This window comes from Rhinoderma darwinii, chromosome 10 (genome assembly GCF_050947455.1).
Source record: "Rhinoderma darwinii isolate aRhiDar2 chromosome 10, aRhiDar2.hap1, whole genome shotgun sequence".
NCBI lineage: Eukaryota > Metazoa > Chordata > Amphibia > Anura > Rhinodermatidae > Rhinoderma > Rhinoderma darwinii.
Genome location: NC_134696.1, coordinates 99,103,259 through 99,128,450, shown reverse-complemented (window position 1 = coordinate 99,128,450; position 25,192 = coordinate 99,103,259). Strand labels below are relative to the sequence as shown.

Below are 25,192 nucleotides of genomic sequence, written 5' to 3'. Positions count from 1 at the left end.
ATATACAAGAATATAACTACTATAATACTGCTCCCTATATACAAGAATATAACTACTATAATACTGTCCCCTATATACAAGAATATAACTACTATAATACTGCCTCCTATATACAAGAATATAACTACTATAATACTGCCCCCTATATACAAGAATATAACTACTATAATACTGCCCCCTATATACAAGAATATAACTACTATAATACTGCCTCTATATACAAGAATATAACTACTATAATACTGCTCCTTTATACAAGAATATAACTACTATAATACTGCCTCTATATACAAGAATATAACTACTATAATACTGCCTCTATATACAAGAATATAACTACTATAATACTGCTTCTATATACAAGAATATAACTACTATAATACTGCCCTCTATATACGAGAATATAACTACTATAATATTGCTCCTATATACAAGAATATAACTACTATAATACTGCCCCTCTATACAAGAATATAACTATTATAATACTGCCCCTATATACAAGAATATAACTACTATAATACTGCTCCTATATACAAGAATATAACTACTATAATACTGCCCCTATATACAAGAATATAACTACTATAATACTGCTCCTATATACAAGAATATAACTACTATAATACTGCTCCTATATACAAGAATATAACTACTATAATACTGCTCCCTATATACAAGAATATAATTACTATAATACTGCCCCCTATATACAAGAATATAACTACTATAATACTGCTCCTATATACAAGAATATAACTACTATAATACTGCCCCTATATACAAGAATATAACTACTATAATACTGCTCCTATATACAAGAATATAACTACTATAATACTGCTCCTATATACAATAATATAACTACTATAATACTGCTCCTATATACAAGAATATAACTACTATAATACTGCCTCCTATATACAAGAATATAACTACTATAATACTGCCCCTATATACAAGAATATAACTACTATAATACTGCCTCTATATACAAGAATATAACTACTATAATACTGCTCCTATATACAAGAATATAACTACTATAATACTGCTCCCTATATACAAGAATATAACTACTATTATACTGCCTCCTATATACAAGAATATAACTACTATAATACTGCCCCTATATACAAGAATATAACTACTATAATACTGCCCCTATATACAAGAATATAACTACTATAATACTGCCCCTATATACAAGAATATAACTACTATAATACTGCCCCCTATATACAAGAATATAACTACTATAATACTGCTCCCTATATACAAGAATATAACTACTATAATACTGCCTCCTATATACAAGAATATAACTACTATAATACTGCCCCTATATACAAGAATATAACTACTATAATACTGCCCTCTATATACAAGAATATAACTACTATAATACTGCTCCTATATACAAGAATATAACTACTATAATACTGCCCTCTATATACAAGAATATAACTACTATAATACTGCTCCTATATACAAGAATATAACTACTATAATACTGCCCCTATATACAAGAATATAACTACTATAATACTGCTCCTATATACAAGAATATAACTACTATAATACTGCCCCTATATACAAGAATATAACTACTATAATACTGCCCCTATATACAAGAATATAACTACTATAATACTGCTCCTATATACAAGAATATAACTACTATAATACTGCCCCTATATACAAGAATATAACTACTATAATACTGACCCCTATATACAAGAATAGAACGACTAGAATACTGCCCCTTTATACAAGAATATATCTACTATAATACTGCCCTTATATACAAGAATATAACTACTATAATACTGCTCCTATATACAAGAATATAACTACTATAACACTGCCCCTATATACAAGAATATAACTACTATAATACTGCCACTATATACAAGAATATAACTACTATAATACTGCTCCTATATACAAGAATATAAATAGTATAATACTGCTTCTATGGGTGGATTTTATATATATATATATATATATATATATATATATATATATATATATATATATATAGTATATTTTTACTCTGGAAGGAGAATACCTTATGCTCTGGGGCTCCATGATGTCTGGTTGTCAGATTTAGTAATAATAGCATATCGGAGGCGATATTGATTGAAATAGGGAATAATTTTATTATGTGGTGTCAGATAATGGACGTTGCCTTTAATTTCCAATTATTATTGCTGTTATATAATTATATTGGTGTTATTTCCCTGCAGTATGACTGAGGTGACCCCTTCCTAGCAATGACTATGTGTTGATAAATACCCCCTAGAATTTCCCAATCTTTGTTCTCCATTAACCGTAAAGAAAATGTGAAATGCCCCAAAATCAGCGTAGAAAATGTGGAAATCTACCTTTCCAGTACAGAAATAAACAAACAAATAGAAGGCGCCAGGTATTATCAGAGACGTGACCTCTTGTTTGACCTCTGGGCTGGACACTGCCCATAAATACAGCTCTGTCCCTGCAGGTGGAGCAGCATCAGAGACTGACCTCACCTGCTGAACACACAGACCCACCATATCTCAGAAAACACAGAAAGCATGAAGTCCCTCACTGTCTGCCTGATCCTCGTCCTCTCCGTGCTCATCCACCAGAGCCTTAGTGCCACTGTAAGAGGGGTAAGTCATCTGCAACACTGAATTTAAAGGGCATCTACATTTTAAACCCACGTAACCCTAATCTTAGTCTGAATATACTGTATTTACCAATAATGTTCTTTTTTTTTGTCCCTGGAGCTAAAGGGTGGCTTCTCTTAAAGGGCTCCTCCATTTAAAGGGCAGTTCCACTTTGGGATTTTTTTTTGCCTAAACCAATAGAGACTGGCTTAAGTAACAATTTATTAATATACTTTCATTAATTAAAATGCTTCCCTTGACCACAGTAATGACTTAAAGTTGTAACAACAGAAAATCCCAGGTTTATGACATTTTACTAATTTTTAAATAGCTCCAGCGACCAAAAGAAGCTTTTTTGGTAATTAATGTATATTAGTAAGTTGTTATTTAAACCTGTCTGTATATGCTTAAACAAAGTGATTTTCAAAGTGGAACAGTCCTTTAAGTGGAGGCGTCCCTTTCAGAGTTGTCCTTTAGCTCCACTGACCTAGTACAACATTATTGATTATATATATATATATATCAATATCAGTAAATTGTTCATTAACACATTCTCTATAAAGTTAGGCACAGTAGTGTCAAAATGGAGCTGCCCTTTAAGTGCAATGAAATCTCCACGCATGTTTTACTGTAGGTTCTACTTGTAAACGTTGACACTGTCTAGCTTTGAGATGATTTGACTTCATGTAAAACCGTAGCTGACATGTTGTGATTTCAGCAAACGTTAAATGAGAAACTCAACTCTGCTACATCTGCTGCATTTTTTTTTTAAATATGACTTTATATTTCTTTCCATTTCAGAATGAGATAATGAACTCTGCAGATCATCTCACACAGGGCCAGACAGAGGAGTCCGGTATACAGGTGAGTCTCTTACACCAATGTAGTAGTGACGGCTTATTACAGGTTTCATTCTTATAAATTGTATTTGTATGTCTAGGAGTTTGAGACAATCTAGGCTCTTGTCTGGGGCAGCATGGTTCGTGGGGCAAGAATCCTATATAGAATTCCAGTAGCAACCATAGGTGAGCCCTAGATGTATAGAAAGATGTAGACAGATAGATAAACAGGCTCCGAAGACAATCCGCATACCTTGCATGTAAGAAGGTTTCCTGCATCCAAATTCACAAGCTACAGAAACTTTCCGCACATATTTTTGTCAGCAACACAGAAAAAATCAGCCACGGAAATAAGAAGAATGCCACTTATTTCCACAGATTGCGCATAGAAAATATGAGGATTAGTTCCATTAAATGGGACTAATGCTCGTATGGATCTGTTACCCAAACGCAGCACAAGGGAGTCAAGGATAGAGAGAGAGATACATTAGAGAGATACATTAGAGAGATACATACATTCGGGAGACAGATAGAGAGATACATTAGGGAGTGATACATTAGAGAGAGAAAGAGAGGGAGATATGAGAGAGATACATTAGAGAAAGAGAGAGCGAGAAAGACAGAGGGAAATACGAGAGAGATACATTAGAGAGATAGATAGAGAGATACATTAGAGAGAGTGAGAGAGATACATTAGAGAGAGCGAGATAGATAGATATTAGAGAGAGAGATGCATTAGAGAGAGATACATTAGAGAAAGAGAGAGGGAGATACGAGAGAGATACATTAGAGAAAGAAAGAGATAGGGATACATTAGAGAGAGAGATAAGAGAGAGAAAGGGATAGCGAGAGAGATACATTAGAGAGATAGAGAGAGAAAGAAATAGAGAAATACATTAGAGAGAGAGAGAGAAGGATAGATAGATAGATAGATAGATAGATAGATAGATAGATAGATAGATAGATAGATAGATAGATAGATACATTAGAGAGAAAGATAGATAGAGAGATACATTAGAGAGAGCAAGAGAAAGAGAGATAGATACAAGAGAGATACATTAGAGAGAGAGATCGACAGATATATTAGAGAGAGTGCGAGAGAGAGAGAGAAATTAGAGAGATATAGAAAGATACATTAGAGAGAGAAAGTGATAGATAGATAGATAGATAGATAGATAGATAGATAGATAGATAGATAGATAGATAGATAGATAGATAGATAGATAGATAGATAGATAGATAGATAGATAGATATGAGATAGATAGATAGATAGATAGATAGATATGAGATAGATAGATAGATAGATAGATAGATAGATATGAGATAGATAGATAGATAGATAGATAGATAGATAGATAGATAGATAGATAGATAGATAGATAGATAGATAGATAGATAGATAGATAGATAGATAGATAGATAGATAGATAGATATGAGATAGATAGATAGATAGATAGATAGATAATTACATATTAATCGTGCACTCCTCAATTTTGTAAAAGATAAAATATTTTTATTCCTTGCAGGAGTCTCATGTCCGGAATAAGCGCCACATTGGACTGTCCACCTGTACGTACTGCTGCAAATGCTGCAAAAACAAAGGGTGCGGGTACTGCTGCCTGACATAGATCAGTCTCCCCCAGAAGTGACCAGGACCCTCAAATCACAAGACAAGATGAAATCCTGGCATCCTAAAGAGAAGCTGTTGTTGTATAGACATAGCAGAGCTCAGCGTGTAACTGCAGTAGTGCTGAGTTTGTCATCTGGCAGAACTACTGATGATGTCACATTGTGTCTATTCTTGCACAGCACGGCAGGGAGTCGGTTATTGTGATGCGCCAAAAAAACGGTTTATGACAAAGTCAGCTCTGCTAAACCTGCTCCCGCAAATGTTTTATAATGCACAAAAAAAGATCAGAGGGCCATGGCATATAAGGGGTTAACACTATATTCACCCTATAGCCCTCCACTTGTCTCTCTATTTATAGGTCTGTATATAGTAGTGACTTTCTGTATTATTATATTTTTTGTATATATAATAAAGTGACGTTTCTTATACTTTTTTGCTTGCGTATTATTAATACAAACTCAGAAATCGGAATAGTTCCCCTTCACTCTTACCCCCAGCAGTCACATTGCCCCCCTGTTCCCTCTCACCTCCAGATTTTCCTGTGTGTCAGTCTTTACTGCAGTTCTGGCATTATATTCATGCACTGAGTCGCAACCGTCCGGGACACATTTTCACAGATCCCTCATAGACTTCAGTCTATGGAGGGATCCATGAAAACGGACAAATATAGGACATGTCCTATTTTCCCACGGGGCCCTTCACAGATAAAAACGGACCGGGTGAAGGTATATGGGATATATGTATGGGTATGTGATGTCAACACATTTCCTTCTTCCCGACCTCGGATCATAATGGTTGATCTAGAAGTTTGGAGCTCTGGATGAACACCCTGCACCCCGCTATATCTGGGGCCTGATCCCCAACTGCTTCACTTCCCAAGTTAATATTCTTGTAGTATATTCCAGAAAAATACCAGAAGTGTACACCACTTACAAATAAGTATCAATTAGAGGAAAAAGGAAGGGTAAAGTATGGGGGAAAGTTTGTGGTGCATTGATATATATATTTTTTCTGGTACCGAATTGTCTTTCCATCCCCAAAGTGAAGGAGCGGAAGCCCCGAGTACATGGACGTCTTATTAATAGCTGCAGAGTAATCGTGTCTCTGTAAGCCGGACTACCACACCCGCCGTCCGGTCTAATGGTTGACACACGCTGGGATTTGTACTTCCACATGTATCGATTTGCTTTATTTTGTTGCAAACGCCCAACAGCCTGTGTAATTACAACCCCATCCATAAGGATGGGAAGAAATGCTGGGAGTTGTAGTCTCATGAAGAGGAATGCTGAGCAGCGGTTCCCTGCCTGTGAGAAGCTTTTTGTTGGCACTTGTGAAGCTGCTTGTGCCAGCGCAACCATCCGGTCCCCGTCAAATGTGTCACTAAAGGTTCAATCACCCGAGATATCGCAGATGGGATCAGTCAACAAAGGATTTCAGATGGAAAGAAGCGCCAATTTTATTTATAGGGATGTCCTGGCCCCACAGATGGAGCTGGGCCCCAATACAAGCTCTCCACCAGGGGCCACATTCTCAGCACCGCTGTCTTCATGTAGCAAAGGGGTTTTTGGGCATGACTGCAACCATTGACCCTTAGTGCCCCCTACTGCAAAAACCAGGTTACTGCAAGTGACTAGGGGGCCGCCTTATTCTCAAGATCCTCGTGAATGGCAATTGTCCCGCTAGGGTCAGACATGATAATGAAATTCTCTAATATATTCCCCCAGACGTATGCTGCTCTGGCCCCCGAGGGGAACATTTCAGGACACACCTGTGTGTTGTAAAATCCAATAATGACAGAAGTCGTAACCTGTGATAAAACAAGGACCATCAGTCCTGACCTCTCCTCTTACTGACTGCCAAGGAATGCAGGAGCTACTATGAATGCAAGAGCGCCATCTACAGGAAGGTGACAGTCCCTGCAGCATTATTATAATAGGGTCCTCCACATAGTGGAAAGTTAAAGAGTGTCACCATAAACAGTGCAAGCAAAGTGTCCCCAATAAATAATGCCAGCAGAGTGCCCCAGTTAACAGTGGCAAAAGTATGCCCCCTGAGAAACAGTTCCAGCAGAGTGCCCCCACTAAACTGTGCCAGCAGAGTGCCCCCACTAATCTGTGCCAGCAGAGTGCCCCCAGTAAATGGTGCCAGCAGTGCCCCCACTAAACTGTACCAGCAATGTGCCCCACTAAACTGTGCCAGCAGTGGCCCCACTAAACTGTGCCAGCAGAGTGCCCCCACTAAACTGTGCCAGCAGGGTGCCCTCACTAAACTGTACCAGCAGAGTGCCCCCACTAAACTGTACCAGCAGAGTGCCCCCACTAAACTGTACCAGCAGAGTGCCCCCACTAAACTGTGCCAGCAGAGTGCCCTCACTAAACTGTGCTAGTAGAGTGTTTAACATAAACAGTAAAAGCAGAGTGCCCCCTGATGAAAGTGCTTCCCATAAATTCAGTTATATAATTCCTGCCTCTTGCAGTCGCCACAAGGGGGAGCTCACTGCATATAGATTTATACAGCTGCCATTAGAAACAATGGGAGTAATATATAAATATGTAGAAAGCTCCCCCTAGTGGCAACTGACAGCCTTTACAAGAGACTTCCCTGCTCCGCTAATAAGGGGAGATCTCCTCTATTTCAATAGATTCCCCGACAATCCGGGAGAGCAGGAGGAATATACACAGACTTCTGTCTTTCTAGAGTCCCTGAGATGAATGTCTTGCGGCCAAAGATTTCTATCTGCCATGGATATATATATATATATCTGCTATGATTCAGCAGGTTAAAGTCGGAGTGGGTGCAGCCGTGTCATTCATCTCCAGACGGTTAATGATTCATCCGCAGGGTAAAAGCTTTATTATTCTTATATTTTATTATAGTGAATGGAGACGTGAGCAGAGACACAGCTCCGCCATAGTGGACCTACCTCTGAGGCCGGGACACGGTGGGTCTCATTACTTATTGGGGTCTTCCTATTACTCATATTCCTTTTCTATGTTCCTTTATCTGCACGCCGTCTATGAATAGATATTATGGGGCAATTTCATGGGCTCAGCCGCAGGTGTACGGTATTTGGTAGAATGAACGTGGACGATGATTGCGCCATTGTATTCTCCGCTATTCCGTCTCTATAGGCTGTCTATAGGGTAACATCACAGGAATTCCTCCTACACATCTTTGTACTGGATAGGGCAGGCAGGTAGTGGACCCCTCCACAAGCAGTAGACTTATTTCAGGGGAGGGGGCAATCCCAGTTCCCCCCTAGTGTAGGCTATCCCCTAAACACAGCAGCACAATTTTCTCAGGTACAACCTCTGAGCTGTGTGAGCGGGTCTAGGTTAGGATGGTTTTCAGCGACTTCATGGTTCCATTCACTGACAGCAAGCAGAGATCATGGAAATGGTGAGGAATTGAAACACAATTTAACTGTGGCTCTCGATTTATTGGGAAAATACAACTCCAAATATGTTTTGCCAGCTACAGGGAGTTGTAGTACTCATATACAGACTATAGGACCCGTTAAGATGTAAGTCTGTTATATCTGTTAGGTTGTGTTCACATGGAGTCGTGTAGGCAGGAAAAATCCCATGCGTAATCTACGTAAAAAAAACGCACCATTTTTTTATGCTGTTTTGACGCTTTTTTGAATTTTCCATATTTTTTAGTGCGGTTTTTATGCAGATTTTTAAATATTTGTACTTTTTGGGGTGTGTTATTAAAAAACGTACAGGCCTAAGAGCACGCGTTGTGTATTTCGCACGTTTACGCATTTAAGGACACTCAAAATTGCCTAATTTTGGCAACAATTTAAAGCCTATTGATTTGAATGGTAAAATTCAGCGTGAAAAGAGAGTGCTGTGATTGGACACGATGCTTTTTTATGCGATGCGTAATTACGTACACACTCACGGCGCGTCTTCCTATTGAAGTCAACTGGATGCTATAAACGTGCTTTTTATTGCGAGGATTTTGGTGTGCGTAAGACGAGCTAAAATGAAAAAACGCACTAAATCATCCTTCGCATTTACTAATATTTGTATCCGAAATTGAGGGACACCTGTAAGCTTCGCCCCATTGCACTCGGAACCCCATCTCCCAAAAAATTCTGATAGAAAGACCCCAATTAATGCAATCCAATGTGTAATTTGAAGCTCCTGGGACCCTCAGACCCAGGTGCAACGGCAACCTCTGCACAGAGGCGTAGCTAGGTTCTCCAGCACCCGGGGCAAAGATTCTGTTTGGCGCCCCCCCCCAACCTCTTTCCCGACATCTTCTTCGCCTCGCCATGTTTATTTCCTCTACCAATCAATGACGTGTCATTTCTTTTACAATTTCTTTTTATGTAACTCGAACATAAAAACATTTGTACATTTTACAAGCAATATAGTTCTATACACAACACCGGAACCAAGCTCAGTACATATATACAGCACCAGAACAAAGCTCATTACATATATACAGCACCAGAACAAAGCTCATTACATATATACAGCACCAGAACAAAGCTCATTACATATATACAGCACCAGAACAAAGCTCATTACATATATACAGCACCAGAACCAAACTCATTACATATATACAGCACCAGAACAAAGCTCATTACATATATACAGCACCAGAACAAAGCTCATTACATATATACAGCACCAGCACAAATACAGCTCAATTTAGTGCAACCCCTGCCGTATAGGTTTGCACTAAATTGTTTCCAGCTCCCAGCATGGCCCGAACAATGGTAAGGATAGGCTGGGAGTTGCTGTTTCACAAAAAAAAAAATCATATCATAATCATACCACCCATCATCTCGCTGCAGATCATACAGTGACTACAGTGCTGATTAGAGGCAGAATAAACATTTACATTAAGTGACTCACCGGTGACGTCTCAAATTCTAGTTCTTTTTCTCCACCCGGTCCACACCTCTATGATGACTTCTCCCGGTCACAGACCATTTCTGCAGTTTGCCGCTCACATGTCTTCAGCTTCTCACTTTTCCAACATTTCTGCACCTATAAATAAATATAAAGTTATCATTATACCACACACTACGTGCCTAAATATAATAGCGCCATACACTGCACCTCTAATTATAATAGCACCATACACCATGTCCCCCCCACACACACACACACACACTGTGCCCCCTGTAGATAGCGTCTGCCATAAAGCACCCTGTAGATAGTGCCCCACATAGAGTCCCCTGTAGATAGTGCCCCCATATAGCCCACCCCTGTATATAGTGTCCCGCAAATAGCTCCCCCTATAGTGCTCCACAGATAGCCCACCCCTGTATATAGCCCACACCTGTATATAGCCCACACCTGTATATAGTGCTCCACATATAGTCCACCCCTGTATAAAGTGCTCCACATATAGTCCACACCTGTATATAGTGCTACACAAATAGCCCACCCCCGTATATAGCCCCCTGTAGATATAGCCCACCCCTGTATATAGTGGTCCACAGATAGCCCACCCCTGTATATAGCCCCCCTGTAGATATAGCCCACCTCTGTATATAGTGCTCCATTGTCAGCCCACCTGTAGATATAGCCCCCCCCCCCCCCGTAGATAAAGCCACACACTTTTTTATTACAATAAAATAACAAACTACTTAAACTCACCTTAATCCCGTCTGGCAGCCATGGAGACCTGCTCTCTTCTGCACAGGTCTCCTGGGGTTGAACGCAGCGTCTATGAAAGGGGCTGCCACTGATTGGCTGGGCAGAATGACTTTCCCTGTCAATCAGCGCATTTCAATGACGCAAGTGGCACAAAGTATCGCGCCGCTTCACTCGTGGAGAGGCGCTGAATGGCCGGGCACGGAACGCACCCGGCCTTTCATTGCTTCTAATTGTACCTGTATCCTATAGACACTGGTACAATTATAGTGCAGGAGGGGGTAGCGCTGGCGCCCCCCTCTAAGTTTCACCCTGGGCACATGCCCCGCCTGTCCCCTACCTACGCCGCTGCTCTGCACCCCCTATAACTACATCCAGGGCCGATTCTCGCTTTTCTGCTGCCTGAGGCGAAAATTGAAATGGTGCCCCCCCCACAACTTGATTGACAACCCCCTGGCTGTTCTACATCACTAGCAGCCTCCTCCAACTGTTGCGGATGCGCCGTTGCCTTGTACTCCCCTGGCATGCGTGGTGCAGCGATGAAGCCGGGCAGAATACACCTCTCTGCACGGTGCGTGCCCAGGTAGTACAAGGCAATGGCGCATCCCAAAAAGTTGGAGGAGGCTGCTAGTGATGCATACCTCCCAACCATCCTGGATTCAGCGGGACTGTCCCAGATTTCAAGCGGTGTCCCGCTCTCCCGGGCGGCCGATGGTATGTCCTGGACTCCCGGTGTCAACTGTATCTCAGTCCTCAGGACGCAGATACAGTTGAAGCCAATGCAGAAGCAGGGAACCGTCAGCTTCCTGCTTCAGCATTAGTACTGAGGATTCCCCAGACAAAGCACTACTTTAAGCGACGATGCTCTGGCTGGGGATTCCGCCCCTTGAGCTGGTCCCAATGGCTACAGGGGGCGTAGCGCTATCTACAGGTGGGGTGACAATATCTACGTGGGCACTGGCACTAGGGGCAGCTTTGTGGGCATTATACTGTATGGTGGCAGCTGAGGGGGCATTATGCTGTATGGGGAAGTTAAAGGGCCATTATACTGTAAGGGCAGCTGTGGGGCATTATAGTGTATGGTGGTAGCTAAGAGGGAATTATATTGTATGGTGGCAGTTAAGGGGGCATTATAGTGTATTGGGGCATCTGAGTGGGCATTATACTGTATGGGGCAGCTATGAGGGCATTGTGCTGTATGGGGGAATTTATATCTTTAAGGGGGTGTGGCACTAACTACATGGGCACTATGTATGTGGGCACTGGCACTAGGGGCAGCTAAGGAGGCAGTATAAAGTATGCGGGCAGCTATGGGGACATTACAATGTGTGGGAGGCACTATAGGAGCATGATACTGTGTGGGCTGAGCCGGGTGTGTATGGGCGGGGATTGGGTGGGTTTAGAGGTGTGGCTTAAAAAGAAAAACTTGTCCCTCTTTGCGTTACTTGAAAGTTGCGAGGTATGTATGGTGATGTATAACAGCCAGGGGGATGTCAATCAAGCATGGAACGGTGGGTTTGGAGGCAGCACTATGTGACTCTTCAGGATAGCGGCACCGCCCCATGACCCTTCAATGAGTAATTAGTTTATAGTGTGCGCCGTTTTAAGAGTTGAATTTATAGATTTTGATGCATCTGAAAAAAAACATACAGGGGAATGCTTGGAAATATTGTCAGGTCATATATTACTGCATGCTGGCGGTTCAAGGGGTTAAAACTACCTGACAGGTTCCCATTAAATATACAATGAATTGAAAACAATTCCATCTGCCCTGCAATTTTGTTATTATAAATATATCATATATGATTACAGCATCAGAACCAAGCTCTGACATATACGGCTCCAGAACCAAGCTCAATACATATATACAGCACCAGAACCGAGAACGGTACATATATACAACACCAGAACCAAGCTCAGTACATAAATACAGCACCAGAACGAAGCTCATTACATAAATACAGCACCAGAACCAAGCTCATTACATATATACAGCACCAGAACAAAGCTCAGTACATAAATACAGCACCAGAACCAAGCTCAGTGCATATATACAGCACCAGCACAAATACAGCTCAATTTAGTGTAAAACTACAGCTCCCAGCATGGCCTGAAGAATGGTAAGGATATGCTGGGAGCTGCGGTTTCACACAAAAAAACAATCATACCACTCATCATCTCGCTGCAGATTATACAGTGACTACAGTGCTGATTAGAGTCAGAATAAACATTTACATTAAGTGACTCACAGGGGACATCTCATATTCTAGTTATTTTTCTCTTTTCTTCTCCATCCGGTCCAGACCTCTATGATTACTTCTACCGGCACAGCCCATTTCTGCAATTTGCCACTCAGATGTGTTCAGCTTCCAACTTTTCAAACATTTCTACACCTATAAACAAAGATAAAATTCTCATGGTGCCACACACTATGCCCCTAAATATAATAGTGCCATACACTGCATCTCTAATTCTAATAGCGCCATACTCTGTGTCCCTGATTATAACAGCAACATACACTGTGTCCCACACACACAGTGTCCCCTGTAGAGAGTGCCCCCCATAGTGCCCCCTGACGTTAGAGCCCCAAATAGAGCCCCCTGTAGACAGTTCCCTCTGTAGACAGTGACACAAATACAGCCCCCTGTATATAGTGCCCCACACATAGCCCCCCTGAAGATAGTGCCCCACATATAGCCCCCTGTAGATAATGCCACTCACACTTATAAGAGAAAAAAACCACAACTTTATATACTCACCTGATTCCATTCCTGCGCCAGCCTGGTGCCATGCAGGCCTGCTCTCTTCTGAGCAGGTCTGCTGGGGCTGAATGACGCATGCGGCACGATAACATACATTCTGTGGACAGGTGGGGCGCTTTAAGTATCAACAACAATTTGGATCTTGGAGGATTCAACTAATTAGCCTGATACATTAGTAGCTGTGGGGGCTGTAGGAATCGTATGGGAGCCACGAAAAGTTAGAAGAAGACATCCGTCCTATAGGTTAACTGAATGTTATTTTCCATCTCTGCCCGGCTGATATTTAGCTGTTCTTCTCTCGAGGTTCTAGATGTCGGGAAAGTCCGAATGTCTCTCTAAAGTCCAGGCTTGTAAACCAAAATTGGCTGAGTGGCTGGTGAAGAACCCGACCGTGCTCCTAAGATGGCTTCACGATGCTGGGGCCTTATCCCAGGAGACCTATTTTACTCTTCTGGAGAAGAGACCAGAGGGCAATCAGGTCAACTCCCTACTGGAAATCATGCTGAAGAACGAGAACAGCTGCCGGACGTTCCTCTGTGTTCTCCAGCAGGTCCAAGAACATTACAATCCTGAGCTCCGTGTCTGGCTAAGAAACACGTTTCCGATTTACTACAAGCAGCCCACTGGGGCCATTGGTAAGTTTGTACCCACAAAGATGATGCAGTCAACCCTTACTCCACCACGAGGACACGTATACAGGATATGGAGGTTAAAGGGAACCTGACATAAGCTGGACTACAATTTACAGATGTCCTAGTGAACAAGTGGGCACATGCGGGTCCACTAAATGGCCTGCCAAAAGGCCCATAAGGAGGTAGCGAAATATCTTACTATACATGTCCCTCTTCTCTATGAAGCCCCTCAACTGATTGGTCCAAATGAGTAAAAAAAAAACACTTCCCTCCAACCTAGACTCCTAAGGGTATGTGCACACACACTAATTACGTCCGTAATTGACGGACGTATTTCGGCCGCAAGTACCGGACCGAACTCAGTGCAGGGAGCCGGGCTCCTATCATCATACTTATGTACGATGCTAGGAGTCCCTACCTCGCTGCAGGACAACTGTCCCGTACTGAAAACATGAATACAGTACGGGACAGTTGTCCTGCAGCGAGGCAGGGACTCCTAGCATCGTACATAAGTATGATGCTAGGAGCCCGGCTCCCTGCACTGTGTTCGGTCCGGTACTTGCGGCCGAAATACGTCCGTCCATTACGGACGTAATTAGTGTGTGTGCACATACCCTAAGAAGGAGATATGTCCTGGACTATAGGAGTCTGGAGGGAGGAGTTAATCTTTTGGCTCCTTGAGAGTCACTAAAGGTTCACTTTAAAGGGGAATTCCCACCTTATGTATGTTCCAAAATGGCAACAAAGGTCCCTTTTTAGAGAACCGGTGGGGATTCCAGCTCAGACCCAGAAGGCAGGAGCCCATTTTAATTATTTTTGTTAGTCCGCAGACCCCTCCCCATCCTTCCTCTGTACATTATTGCCTGAAGATTAAGTTATCTATCTCAAAACCCCCCTCCTTCCCTATTGCTGATCAGATTGAGATAGAAGGAATCTCGTAGGAGGAAAGTTGGGATGAAGATATATTCTTAGTCAAGAAGGATCTTGGAGGGAGGGGAGTCATATATTATAAGTATCATGTAAATAAAGGAGGTGCAGGGGGGGTGGCAGTCAGTCCTAGCCACTAAGGGGGCCCAAAAGAGCCTATATCACCCTCATGGGGAGACCAGTATAGTGGGAACCTGATGGGTGGGCGCTCCGGTTATAGGTTTTGTATTGGGGCCCACCGTAGCTTCACCTTGCCCCTCTGACTATTAGGCTACCACTTTGTGGGTTCATGATTTCTGTCCACGAATTCAAGAGTAATAGGACGTCTAATATCATTATCTTGTCTGCGTATTCATTAAGAAATCTGCGGTGGTCTCATCGCAACTCTGTCATTGCAGATCTGGAGAAACCAGAGAAAAAGTCCACCTGGTCTAAGATGAAAAGTAGAATCAGAAGAGTAAAGACGTACAACCTGGAGAAAGGAGGCAAGTCACTGGTTATCCGTATCCTGCACCCGCCGATGACCAACACATAGATAAAGCAGGCTTAGATACATACTGTATCTAACTGCTGCACTGACTGATATTAACCCCTTCCCGACATTTGACGTATCCATACATCATAGCCGGGTAGGGGAAGTACGGAGTGAACCCGCTCCATACGATGCGGGTGTCTTCTGTATGTTAAAGCCGACACTTCACAGTAATGAGCTTGATCCCGCTAGTTTAACCCGTTGAATGCCGCGGTTAATAGCGACTGTTGCAATTAAATTGTTAGAAAGAGGGGGATGACCCCCTCTAGCAGCTTATCGCGCCCCCCGCAATGCAAGCAATCCAACGATCGCTGGTTGAAGTCCTATTGGGGGACTAATAAAAAAAAGTACAAATTTGTAAAATAAAGGATTTTTTTAATATAAAAAAAGATAAAAATATTAAAAGTTAAAAAAAAACAAAAAACCTTTTTCCCATTTTCCCCCTAGAGCATTGTAAAAAAATAAATAAATAAACATAATTGGTATCGCCGCGTCCTTAAAAGTCTGAACTATTACAATATATCATTATTTAACCTGCACGGTGAACGCCGTAAAAAAGAAGAATAATGTGGACACCAGAATCGCTAATTTTTGGTCACCTCATCTCCCAAAAAAAAATGGAATAAAAAGTGATCAAAGCGTCGCATGTACTTTAAAATTGTATCATTAAAAACTACAGTTTATCCCGCAAAAAATAAGCCCTCATACCACTTAATCGACGGAAAAATAAAAAAGTTATGGATCTCGGAATTTGGCGACACAAAATAAATTTATTTTTTTAAACTTCGTTTTTTACTTGTAAAAGTGATCAAACCGCCGCATGTACCCCAAAATGGTATTATTAAAAACGAAAGCTTATAGCGCAAAAAATAAGCCCTCATACCACCTAATCAACGGAAAACTATGGCTCTCAGAATTTGGCGACACAAAATAAATTTTATTTTTTACACTTCGGTTTTCACTTGTAAAAGTAGTAAAATACAGAAAAAACTCTATATATATTCGGAATCGCCGTAATCGTATTGACCCGCAGAATAAAGTGAACATGTTGTTTTAATTGCACAGTGAATTCCGTAAAAACGAATTGCAAAAAACCATGGAGGAATCGCAGTTTTTTTCCCATTTCCTAGTACATTATATGGCATATTAAATGGCGCCACAAAATACTACCACTCGCCCCGCAAAAATCAAGCCCTGATAGGACTATATAGATGGAAAAATAAAAACTTTATGGCTTTTGGAAGGCGGGGGAGGAAAAAACTGAAATATGAAAAATGGCTGCGGCGGGAAGGGGTTAAAAAACAAAAACGTGTGCAAACCTAATACTTCTCACAGCTGAGGGTATTTTACATTTGAATCCAGTCTAGACAATCCTTTGTGAGCTAAATACACCAGAAGCCCAAATCTCTCATGTGCTGCTAGTTTGTTACAATGTATCACTGCAGGTCAAATGTATCAGTCTGGAGTGCAGACGATTTAGCTCATAGATGATTGTCCAGACTGCCTATATTTCTCAGCTGTGTGAGCAGGACTAGGCCAGGGCTGGTTTAAATCTTCTGGATGTAAACCAAAAAGTTTCCATTCACTGATGGGAAGCAGAGATCTTGGGAATGGTGAAGAATTGAAACACAAAGTATATTAGAACTTTAATAACGTGTTCATTATACAATAATTAGTCTATTTTAAGTCTCTCATGGGTCCATTGACAATAAACTGATCACAAACTGATGGGACCTCCAGCGATCAGCTGTAATCTGTGGGGAATCCTGCCAGTAAGTGTTCAGTTTCCCTGCAGCACCACCACAGGAGAAATTATGCATTACACCGTGTCCATTCATATCAATGTGTTTTCTGTGTAGTACAGGACAGGACAGGTCCTCCAAAGAGAGAGACGCTCTATATAACCGCTCTCCACTCTTATGAGGATCCTGAACACAGGACTCTCCTCTATTATCTCAGAATTCTTTACAAGGGTCTATGGAAATGGGTTCTAAAAACTGGACAATCCCTTTAAAGTATGGGTTCTTCTTTAGTAGATCTACAACTATTTGTTAAACAATTGCATGTATAGTATTTCCCTAATATATACCTATTATTGGTATCACTCATTTATGTGACAGCACGTGGCACAGTAGTAAAGAAGGGCATTGTGGGCAATTCATATCAGCCAATCAGCAGACAAAGGGTGACCCGTTATTTTTGGCGCAGACCAGATGTGGAGTAGAAAATGGCGCATATATGTGGAGCGCTTTCATACAGCCTCCGGAGGTTACGTCTTTCATGCTTTTGTCATGGCAGTCAGGGTTCTTTTTGTTGGCATGACCAAAAACGTGCGAATTTGCGCTTCATATGTAAACCGCGTGCGCCATTTTTACTCCGATACCATGTGGATATAATCATTGTAATTGGTGTAGACGACTGACTGCTGGTGCTTCCAATTAACAGGAATGGCACCAACGCCATCAACAAGGACAACCTGACCCGCCAACAGAATCTGACCCCGGCCGCACTGCAAAAATACTACAAAAACTGCTGCAGCTGATAGGAAACGACAGAACAAAGCATAAAACTGGTCCACAGAGCTGACAATCTACAAAGAAAATTTCACTACATGAACTGAGCCAGCAAAAACGATTCACCCTGCCATCATTCATGGTTATACAAAAGTTAAAAAGGGGTTGTCCTCTCTAGACAATTTTTTGTTGTTGGATGGGTCCCCCCAACTATAAGCTGATCACATGTCCTGCTGCTGTGACCCTCGGCGATCAGCTCTATTCTTTAAGGGAAACCTTTAGCGAGTGTTCAATTATCCTGCAGCACCACCACAGGGGAAATGAAGCATTACACAGTGTCCACTGAAATGAATGGACTATATGTAATGCGCGGTCGTGACGGGTCCTCCAAAGCAAAAGATGCTCTACATGACTGATCTCTGCTCTGACTAACAGATGAGGGTCCTGAATGGGTTATATTCTTTCAAAATCCCCTAATAAGGTATTTGAAAATAGGTTTTCTAAACCAGACAATCCCTAGCGGTTCTCCACTTTGGACAATCCCTCCTTGTTAGCAGGGTCCCTTGATAATAAGCTGATCACCAAGTGTCCTCCTGCTGGAATCCCCAGCGATCAGCTATTATCTATGGGAAAACCTGGTAGTAAGTGTTCAATTTCTTAGCAGCGCCACCACAGGGGAAATGAAGCATTACACAATATCCATTCACATACATGTGTTGTCTGTGTAATGTGGAACAGGTCAGGTCTTCCAGAGCGATAGACGCTTTATGAGATAAGGATCTTGAACAGAGGACCCCCCCTCATATATTAACTCAGAATATCGGTATAGCGTATATAAAACTGGAGAACCCCTCAATTAATTGTGAGAGGGGAATCCTGTGAGATGAATTTATAAGTTATTCGAGCTTGGTTGCTATGAACACACTGCCTGGGTTGTCAGGCAGCAGATCCCTAGCAACCAATCTCTACCAGATTACTTAAATCAACCACAGGGAGGCTTGACAGTAATCGGATCCTGGTTTTCTAAATCTTTTAATGCAATATCAAAGGGGATGTCTCCCCTCGACCACCCCGGTCCATATGCCCTATGCCAAGTGGGGGACCCCCCTTTATGTGCGCATCGATGAGTCCATGCATGGTCTATTCGTGGCCGGAATATAATGGTACTGCCCACTGCAGGGGAAATGTGTGGCTCGTTGGCTTCATAAGATAACCCCTTTAATCTACCGCATGTCTATCTATCTGTCTAATATCTCCCTGTCTATATCTCTCATCTATATCTGTCTAATATCTAACTACCTACCTCATATCAATCTAATATTTGTCTACCTACCTCATATCTACCTACCTACTTACCTCAAATATTTCTATCATATTAGGAACTGGATTTTTTTTTTCAAAGGGGTTGTCCAGGCACGGACAACTGATGACCTATCCACAGGATAGGTTATCAGTAAATGATCGGTGGGGGTCCCACACCCGGACCCTGCGCCGATCAGCTGCTCCGGATGTTGTGCTGTATTCGGGGCCGGAAACAGATGGCACCGACCACTGCATAGCGGTCGTGCCGCAGAACAGAAACTCTCCTCCTATTCCGGCACGGACATCTGGTTCCTGGAGGCAGCCGGAGCAGCTGAGCGGTGCGGGGTCTGGGTGTCGGACCGCCACCGATCATATACTGATGACCTATCCTGTGGTACCTGGACAACCCCCTTAAATCATGTATTCATACAGCATGTAATAAACGTTCATATTACCTAATACATCATCATTGTAACTGGTCAGTCTATTATTTTAGCGCTGTTTGTGTCGGAATATATTTTAAATAAAAGGTTTTGCTCACTTCGGTCTGTGTCTTTGTCGCTATTAGGAAATGTTCACACGTATTGACCTTTGCTGCTGCGTTATTATAATAAAAACCCATCTTACAAACTGCGGCATTTTTTAGGACATTGCTAAAAACAAGTAAGCTGCGGTTGGTACCATGTCCGTAACTATGTGATGAAGGCAGGGGCGGAGCTAAAGGCTCATGGGCCCCGATGCAAAGATTCTTCTCGGGCCCCCCAAACTTCTCATGGCCGACGGCCCGCAGCTTTCAGCTGCATCGCTGGATCTCCAAAGTGACCCAACGGTGCAAAACCAGCAACCGGGGGCGTCACTAAGGACTTGAAACGTCAGGGGAAATAGACCCAATACATATGTCCCCACCCAAAAAAATGTGTGTGTATATAGGAGATAGCAGATCTATAGCACTACGACTCTATAGCTATGGATAGGACTAGATTCCATTGTTTTGACGGAATCGATAGCGCAGTCGACTGCGCTATTGTTTGCGTCAACAACAACGGAACCCTGTCACAACGGTGACAAACGGACAAACCGTTAGCAACGTTTCCGTCACCAATTTTATCAATGGCGAGGGAAACGGAAGCTGAGGTTTCAGTTTGCCTTTCCGTCAAGGGGGTTACCTGACGAAAACTCAGAGGGAACCCCTCAACGGAAGGGCAACGGTGATGTGAACACAGCCAAACACATATGGTAGGATTAGATACAGGGCCCATATGCATGTGTGTGATACTGTTTGTTGGACCCTGTATCTAAGCCCACCACAGCTGATTGACGTGGGTCCAGGAGCCGGACCCCGACCTATCAGCTCCAGCAGACAGTGGAATTAAATTTACCCTCATCTTCGGCCGCAGCGGGGGTCCTGACTCCATCCGGGGTCGGGATGTTGTGCGCAGCGCATAGCGTTGTGACGTCATGCGCTGCGCACACCGCTGTGATGTCAGGACCTCCGCTGCGCTCCGGAACGAGGACGGTAAGTACTGTCAGTTACTATAGTAACGGGGGTCCGTGTAGTTTATTCTACCTACCTCATAGGCCCCAGTTACTATAGTAACTTTTCATTGATGTGGTGCGGGGGGCCGCGGGCTTCAGGGTCTGTTCGCAATTGCGACCGCTGCGACCTCTATAGTTACACCACTGGATGAAGGAGATATGAGTTAGTACAGGTTTTTTCTCTACGTTTTCCACCATTTTAAAGGGGACCCACCATATATAAAGATAGAGCAGGCCCTTACATAGACTCCACTTGTACGCTGCGCGCTCGTAGTTACTATTATGACCATAAAACCAGCGTTCAGAGTATCTTGAAAAGTCAGAGTCATCAGATTTAATAGATGTCGAAAGTAAAGAAGAGCCGCCCGTCTATCGCCCAGTAAACCGCGTTTCCTCATTCAACTCACGTAGCGTCTATTTATTGCAGACGTGTTATCTCGGGTTGGGTAAGGAGTTCAGGAATTTTCCTGCAACTAAATAACTGCCTGGTGATCGATCAACCACTGCATGAACGTCCCGCGAGATGAAACCTGCGAGCTCCTGCACAAAAATCTGTACCAGCGGTCAAAGGGGGTGTCCAGCTAAAATAAACAACAAAAAAAACCCACATTTTCAGGCACCCTATTAGGGATTTTGAGTTAATGGGGGGGCGGTCCTCTGTTCAGGATCCTCATCTCTTGGTCAGAGCGATTATAAAGAGTGTCTCTCGCTCTGGAGGACCCGTCCTGTCCTGCATTACACAGACAAAACATTGATATGGATGGAAACTGTGTAATGCTTCATTTGTCCTGTGGTGGTGCTGCAGAAAAACTGAACACTTACTGCCAGGTTTCCCCACAGATTACAGCTGATCGCTGGGGGTTCCAGCAGGGGGACGGTAACAATTAGGCATTGTCCAAAGCGGACAACCCCATTAAGAAACAGCAGTGTGGGACCCCACGAATAATGTCTTGGGGACCTCAAAAAGTAGACACTACTCTGGCTGCCATTTTTGTGTTGCCCAAGCAATTGGCACTTCCATTCTTTTTAATTCATACCAATAGAGTAGCTAATAGGGCAGAGAAAGCATCAGCAACCAGCACATATTGGAGCCCCACAGTTCTCGTAGGGGCCCCATTGCCTGCATGTTGCTTTTTTGGTCCCTTAACTATAACCGAACTGTGATAATGTCACTGTTCAGAGCCAATATGGTAACATCCAGGGCCACCATCAAGGCAGTATGGTTGGTACTGCCGTTATGGTCCCGGCTAAAAGTTTAACAAATTTTGGGGTCTGTTCTCGGGCCTGAAATTATAGGAATCTTGTCTGAGGTCTGGATTAATTTTGGGGTTTGGTCTGGATATATTTAGGGGTCCGGAATGGGGTCTGAATTAATTTTATGGGATCTGGTATATGGTCTGGATTGATTTAGGGGTCTGGAATGAGGTCTGAATTAATTTTGGTGTATGGTTTGGGGCCTGGTTTTATTTTGTTACCTGAATTTTAGGACCTGTTCTGAGGTCTTAATAAGTTTTGGGGTCTAGTCTCAGGCCTAAATTTTGTGGTCTGGTCTGAATTAATTTTGGGGTCTGAATTCATTTTAGAGTCCAGTTTTGAGCCCAAATTTATTTAGGGCTCCGGACTAATTTTGGGGTGTTGTCTGGTTTTATTTAGCAGTCTGAAATGGTGTCTGAATTAATTTTGGTGTATGGTTTGGGGTCTGGTTTAATTATGGGGCCTGAATTTTAGGGCCTGGTCTGAGGTCTGAAATAATAAGAGTTCTGGTCTAGGCCCTGAATTTTGGGGTCTGGTCTGTCGTCTAAATAAATGTGGGGGTCTGGTTTAAATGCATTGCCTGCTCCCACCCTACATTTTCTAGTGTGTGTCGGGGGGGGGGGGGCTGATTTTTTTGCTATATGGTGCCGAGCAATTTCTGATGGCGGCCCTGGTGACATTGGACCGGACACCGACATATTAGAACTAATGACATAAAAGAGCCTCGTTTCTGGCTGTGTAAGGGCTAATTGTAATACCACAAAAATTGTTTATAAAGCTTAATGGGGAGCGGGCCATAGACGGCTAAACATCTCTGGCACCGCTTATCTTTTTGGGAACCAAATAATTTGACAAGTAAAATCTAACCAATTCAATCCACGTTCCCGTCAGATATTGGTAGTTTTTGGAGGCCCCCCCATACACTTTTGATCCCTAATCTCATTGAAAACGATAAAATCAAATCTTTATGACCATCTCCAGTTCTTTTGATTATAAACAGATCCTCTAAATATCCTATTTTCTTGTAGGTCTACCGTCCATTGCACCGAGTGAACATCAGCAGTTGGAAGGTATGACGACCCTTCTCCATTATGTAAAAAAGTCAAATATATACCAGAGAGCGGAGCGTCAAATAACGGATAGAGAAGAGCTCTGTATTACTTACTGTCTATAGGTTACCAGAAGAGGATGCGGAGTAACATAACTGCAGGATCAGACTGTACAAGGGTTGTTTTTTTTTGGTAGCTTGTAACCATGAAGCCTCAGAGGTTTGCATAGGAGCTGTGTACACAAAACGGTAGCATATTTGTTAACCGAGTCTATTTGCAAAGTAATTACATTTTTTTATTATTATAGATGCGCTGGAGCTTTAGAAAATGTTAGAAAAAGTGCCCAGAGCCATTAACAATTCTTTTTAAGTTGCTAGGGCTGGTCACATGATTATGTCTAGGACTATGCCAGTCTCCGAAAATCCAATATAGTCACTGGCCTCAGGCTGTGTCTGTTGCTAGGCAACGGTTTCACTGTATTTGTGTGCTGCACAGCTACTACAGAACACAAAAATTATCGTAACGTTCTAACAGTAGAACTGTCCTTGTTGCCCACAGCAACCAATCAGAGCTCAGCTTTCATTTTTCCAGTGCAGTTTAAAAAATGAAAGCGGAACTCTGATTGGTTGCTATGGGCAACAAGGACAGTTTTGACCAATGAGGTGGTGATGAATGAGCTTAATGGACTCCCTGAGGGGAATTACAATGGAAGACTTTTTTTTTAAATTAAAAATCAATTAATTATTTATTGTAGAAGTTGCTGTGAAGTTTGCATGTTTTGAACACACGTGGAGCCATTCTGTGGGCTCGTTTGGATAATGATTGATCTAAATTGTTGTTTTTATCAGGTGGCCATTAATTAACTCAGATCAAGATCACAAACGTGATTGCCAAATAAAAAGTTCCATAAACCAATTCATTCGATTTTTTCCCATGTTCAAGGATTCACCTGGTGTAGCAACACCCCCCCCCCCTCCGCTTTAGGCACGGCGACTTTGGCCGCGAGAAAAATTCACACGGCCAAAATTCCTAAACAATGTGACCGCGTTGCGACCCGCAGGTTACCACAACCGTGACACTACAGTCCCAAGAAATCAAAACTTGAAAGATTTCTTGCGACTGACGTATCACAGTCTCAGTAAGTTGTAGTTCGCAACGCGGCCACGTTCCCTTGCATTACATTCAGTATGACCCTGCAATAACAGTGATCTTTGGCCGTGTGTCGCGGCCAAAGTCTCGGTGTAGCCCTGGCCTAAAAGCGGAAATTCTGCCAAATATTACTTCAGACAAAAATTGTGTATACAGCTTCTATGCAGACCTATGTGTCTCCATGGTTACAGACTATAAACAAAGCCTGCAGTCAGGTGTTACTACTTTCTTCCATCAGCCCTTATTTTACCCTTGTATTATATTGGTTTACAACCACCAATTTTTAGAAGGAAACCCTTTTGGACTACTCGGAGGTGCTCTGTAAAGTGCCGCAGCCACTTCTGGAGATCGCTGGTGGTCTGAGAAGACAGGGTTCATCTATGTGATCTTCATATTTGGGTGAATTTAATCTCTAAATGTCCTAATAGGACAAGGTAAACCGTTTTAGGAGGAGGCGTTCAGTTGACTGGGCATAACCTGTCGCTAGTAATGGAGGCGCCACTGGCCGTGTTGGCATGGGCACCCTGAGCTTGCACTTCCACACATTGCCTGAGCCTATGGGAAGGGGGTGGCTGAGGATAGTGGTTTTACGGACCCATTCGGTTCTATTAGCGCTACGGATGGGTGTCCATGCCATAGAACCGTGCCGGGAATTATGGAGCTTGTCCTATTTTTTGTATTTTACGGGCCGTGCTCCTATACTTTGTATGGGAGCACAACCCGAAAATGCGGGCGGCCGTCAGCAGCCAGCTGTGCCTCGCAATCGCGGGCTATGATTACGGGCACGGCCGTG

The 25,192-nt window shown here is 42.6% G+C and overlaps 2 protein-coding genes across 2 annotated transcripts in view; both read left to right on the top strand.

Annotated features, from left to right (window-relative positions):
- The first annotated feature begins 2,511 nt into the window (after positions 1-2,511).
- Positions 2,512-5,550, top strand: LOC142662261 (hepcidin-1-like). The gene is made up of 3 exons (XM_075840389.1): positions 2,512-2,654; positions 3,453-3,515; positions 5,019-5,550. The coding sequence occupies exons 1-3, from the start codon at positions 2,577-2,579 to the stop codon at positions 5,118-5,120; spliced, it is 243 nt and encodes an 80-aa protein (XP_075696504.1). The 5' UTR covers positions 2,512-2,576; the 3' UTR covers positions 5,121-5,550.
- An 8,265-nt stretch (positions 5,551-13,815) lies between these two features.
- Positions 13,816-25,192, top strand: part of LOC142662678 (NACHT, LRR and PYD domains-containing protein 12-like) — a 31,459-nt gene continuing 20,082 nt past the window's right edge. Inside the window, 3 exon segments of the mRNA XM_075840890.1 lie at positions 13,816-14,140; positions 15,463-15,549; positions 23,230-23,271. Of these exon segments, the coding sequence (XP_075697005.1) occupies positions 13,816-14,140; positions 15,463-15,549; positions 23,230-23,271 (454 nt within the window).

Coding starts and splice junctions, on each gene's coding strand:
- LOC142662261 (XM_075840389.1), top strand. CDS start 2,577: ATGAAGTCCCTCACTGTCTGCCTGATCCTCGTCCTCTCCGTGCTCATC. Junction 2,655..3,452: donor TTAGTGCCACTGTAAGAGGG/GTAAGTCATCTG, acceptor TTTCCATTTCAG/AATGAGATAATGAACTCTGC. Junction 3,516..5,018: donor CAGAGGAGTCCGGTATACAG/GTGAGTCTCTTA, acceptor TATTCCTTGCAG/GAGTCTCATGTCCGGAATAA.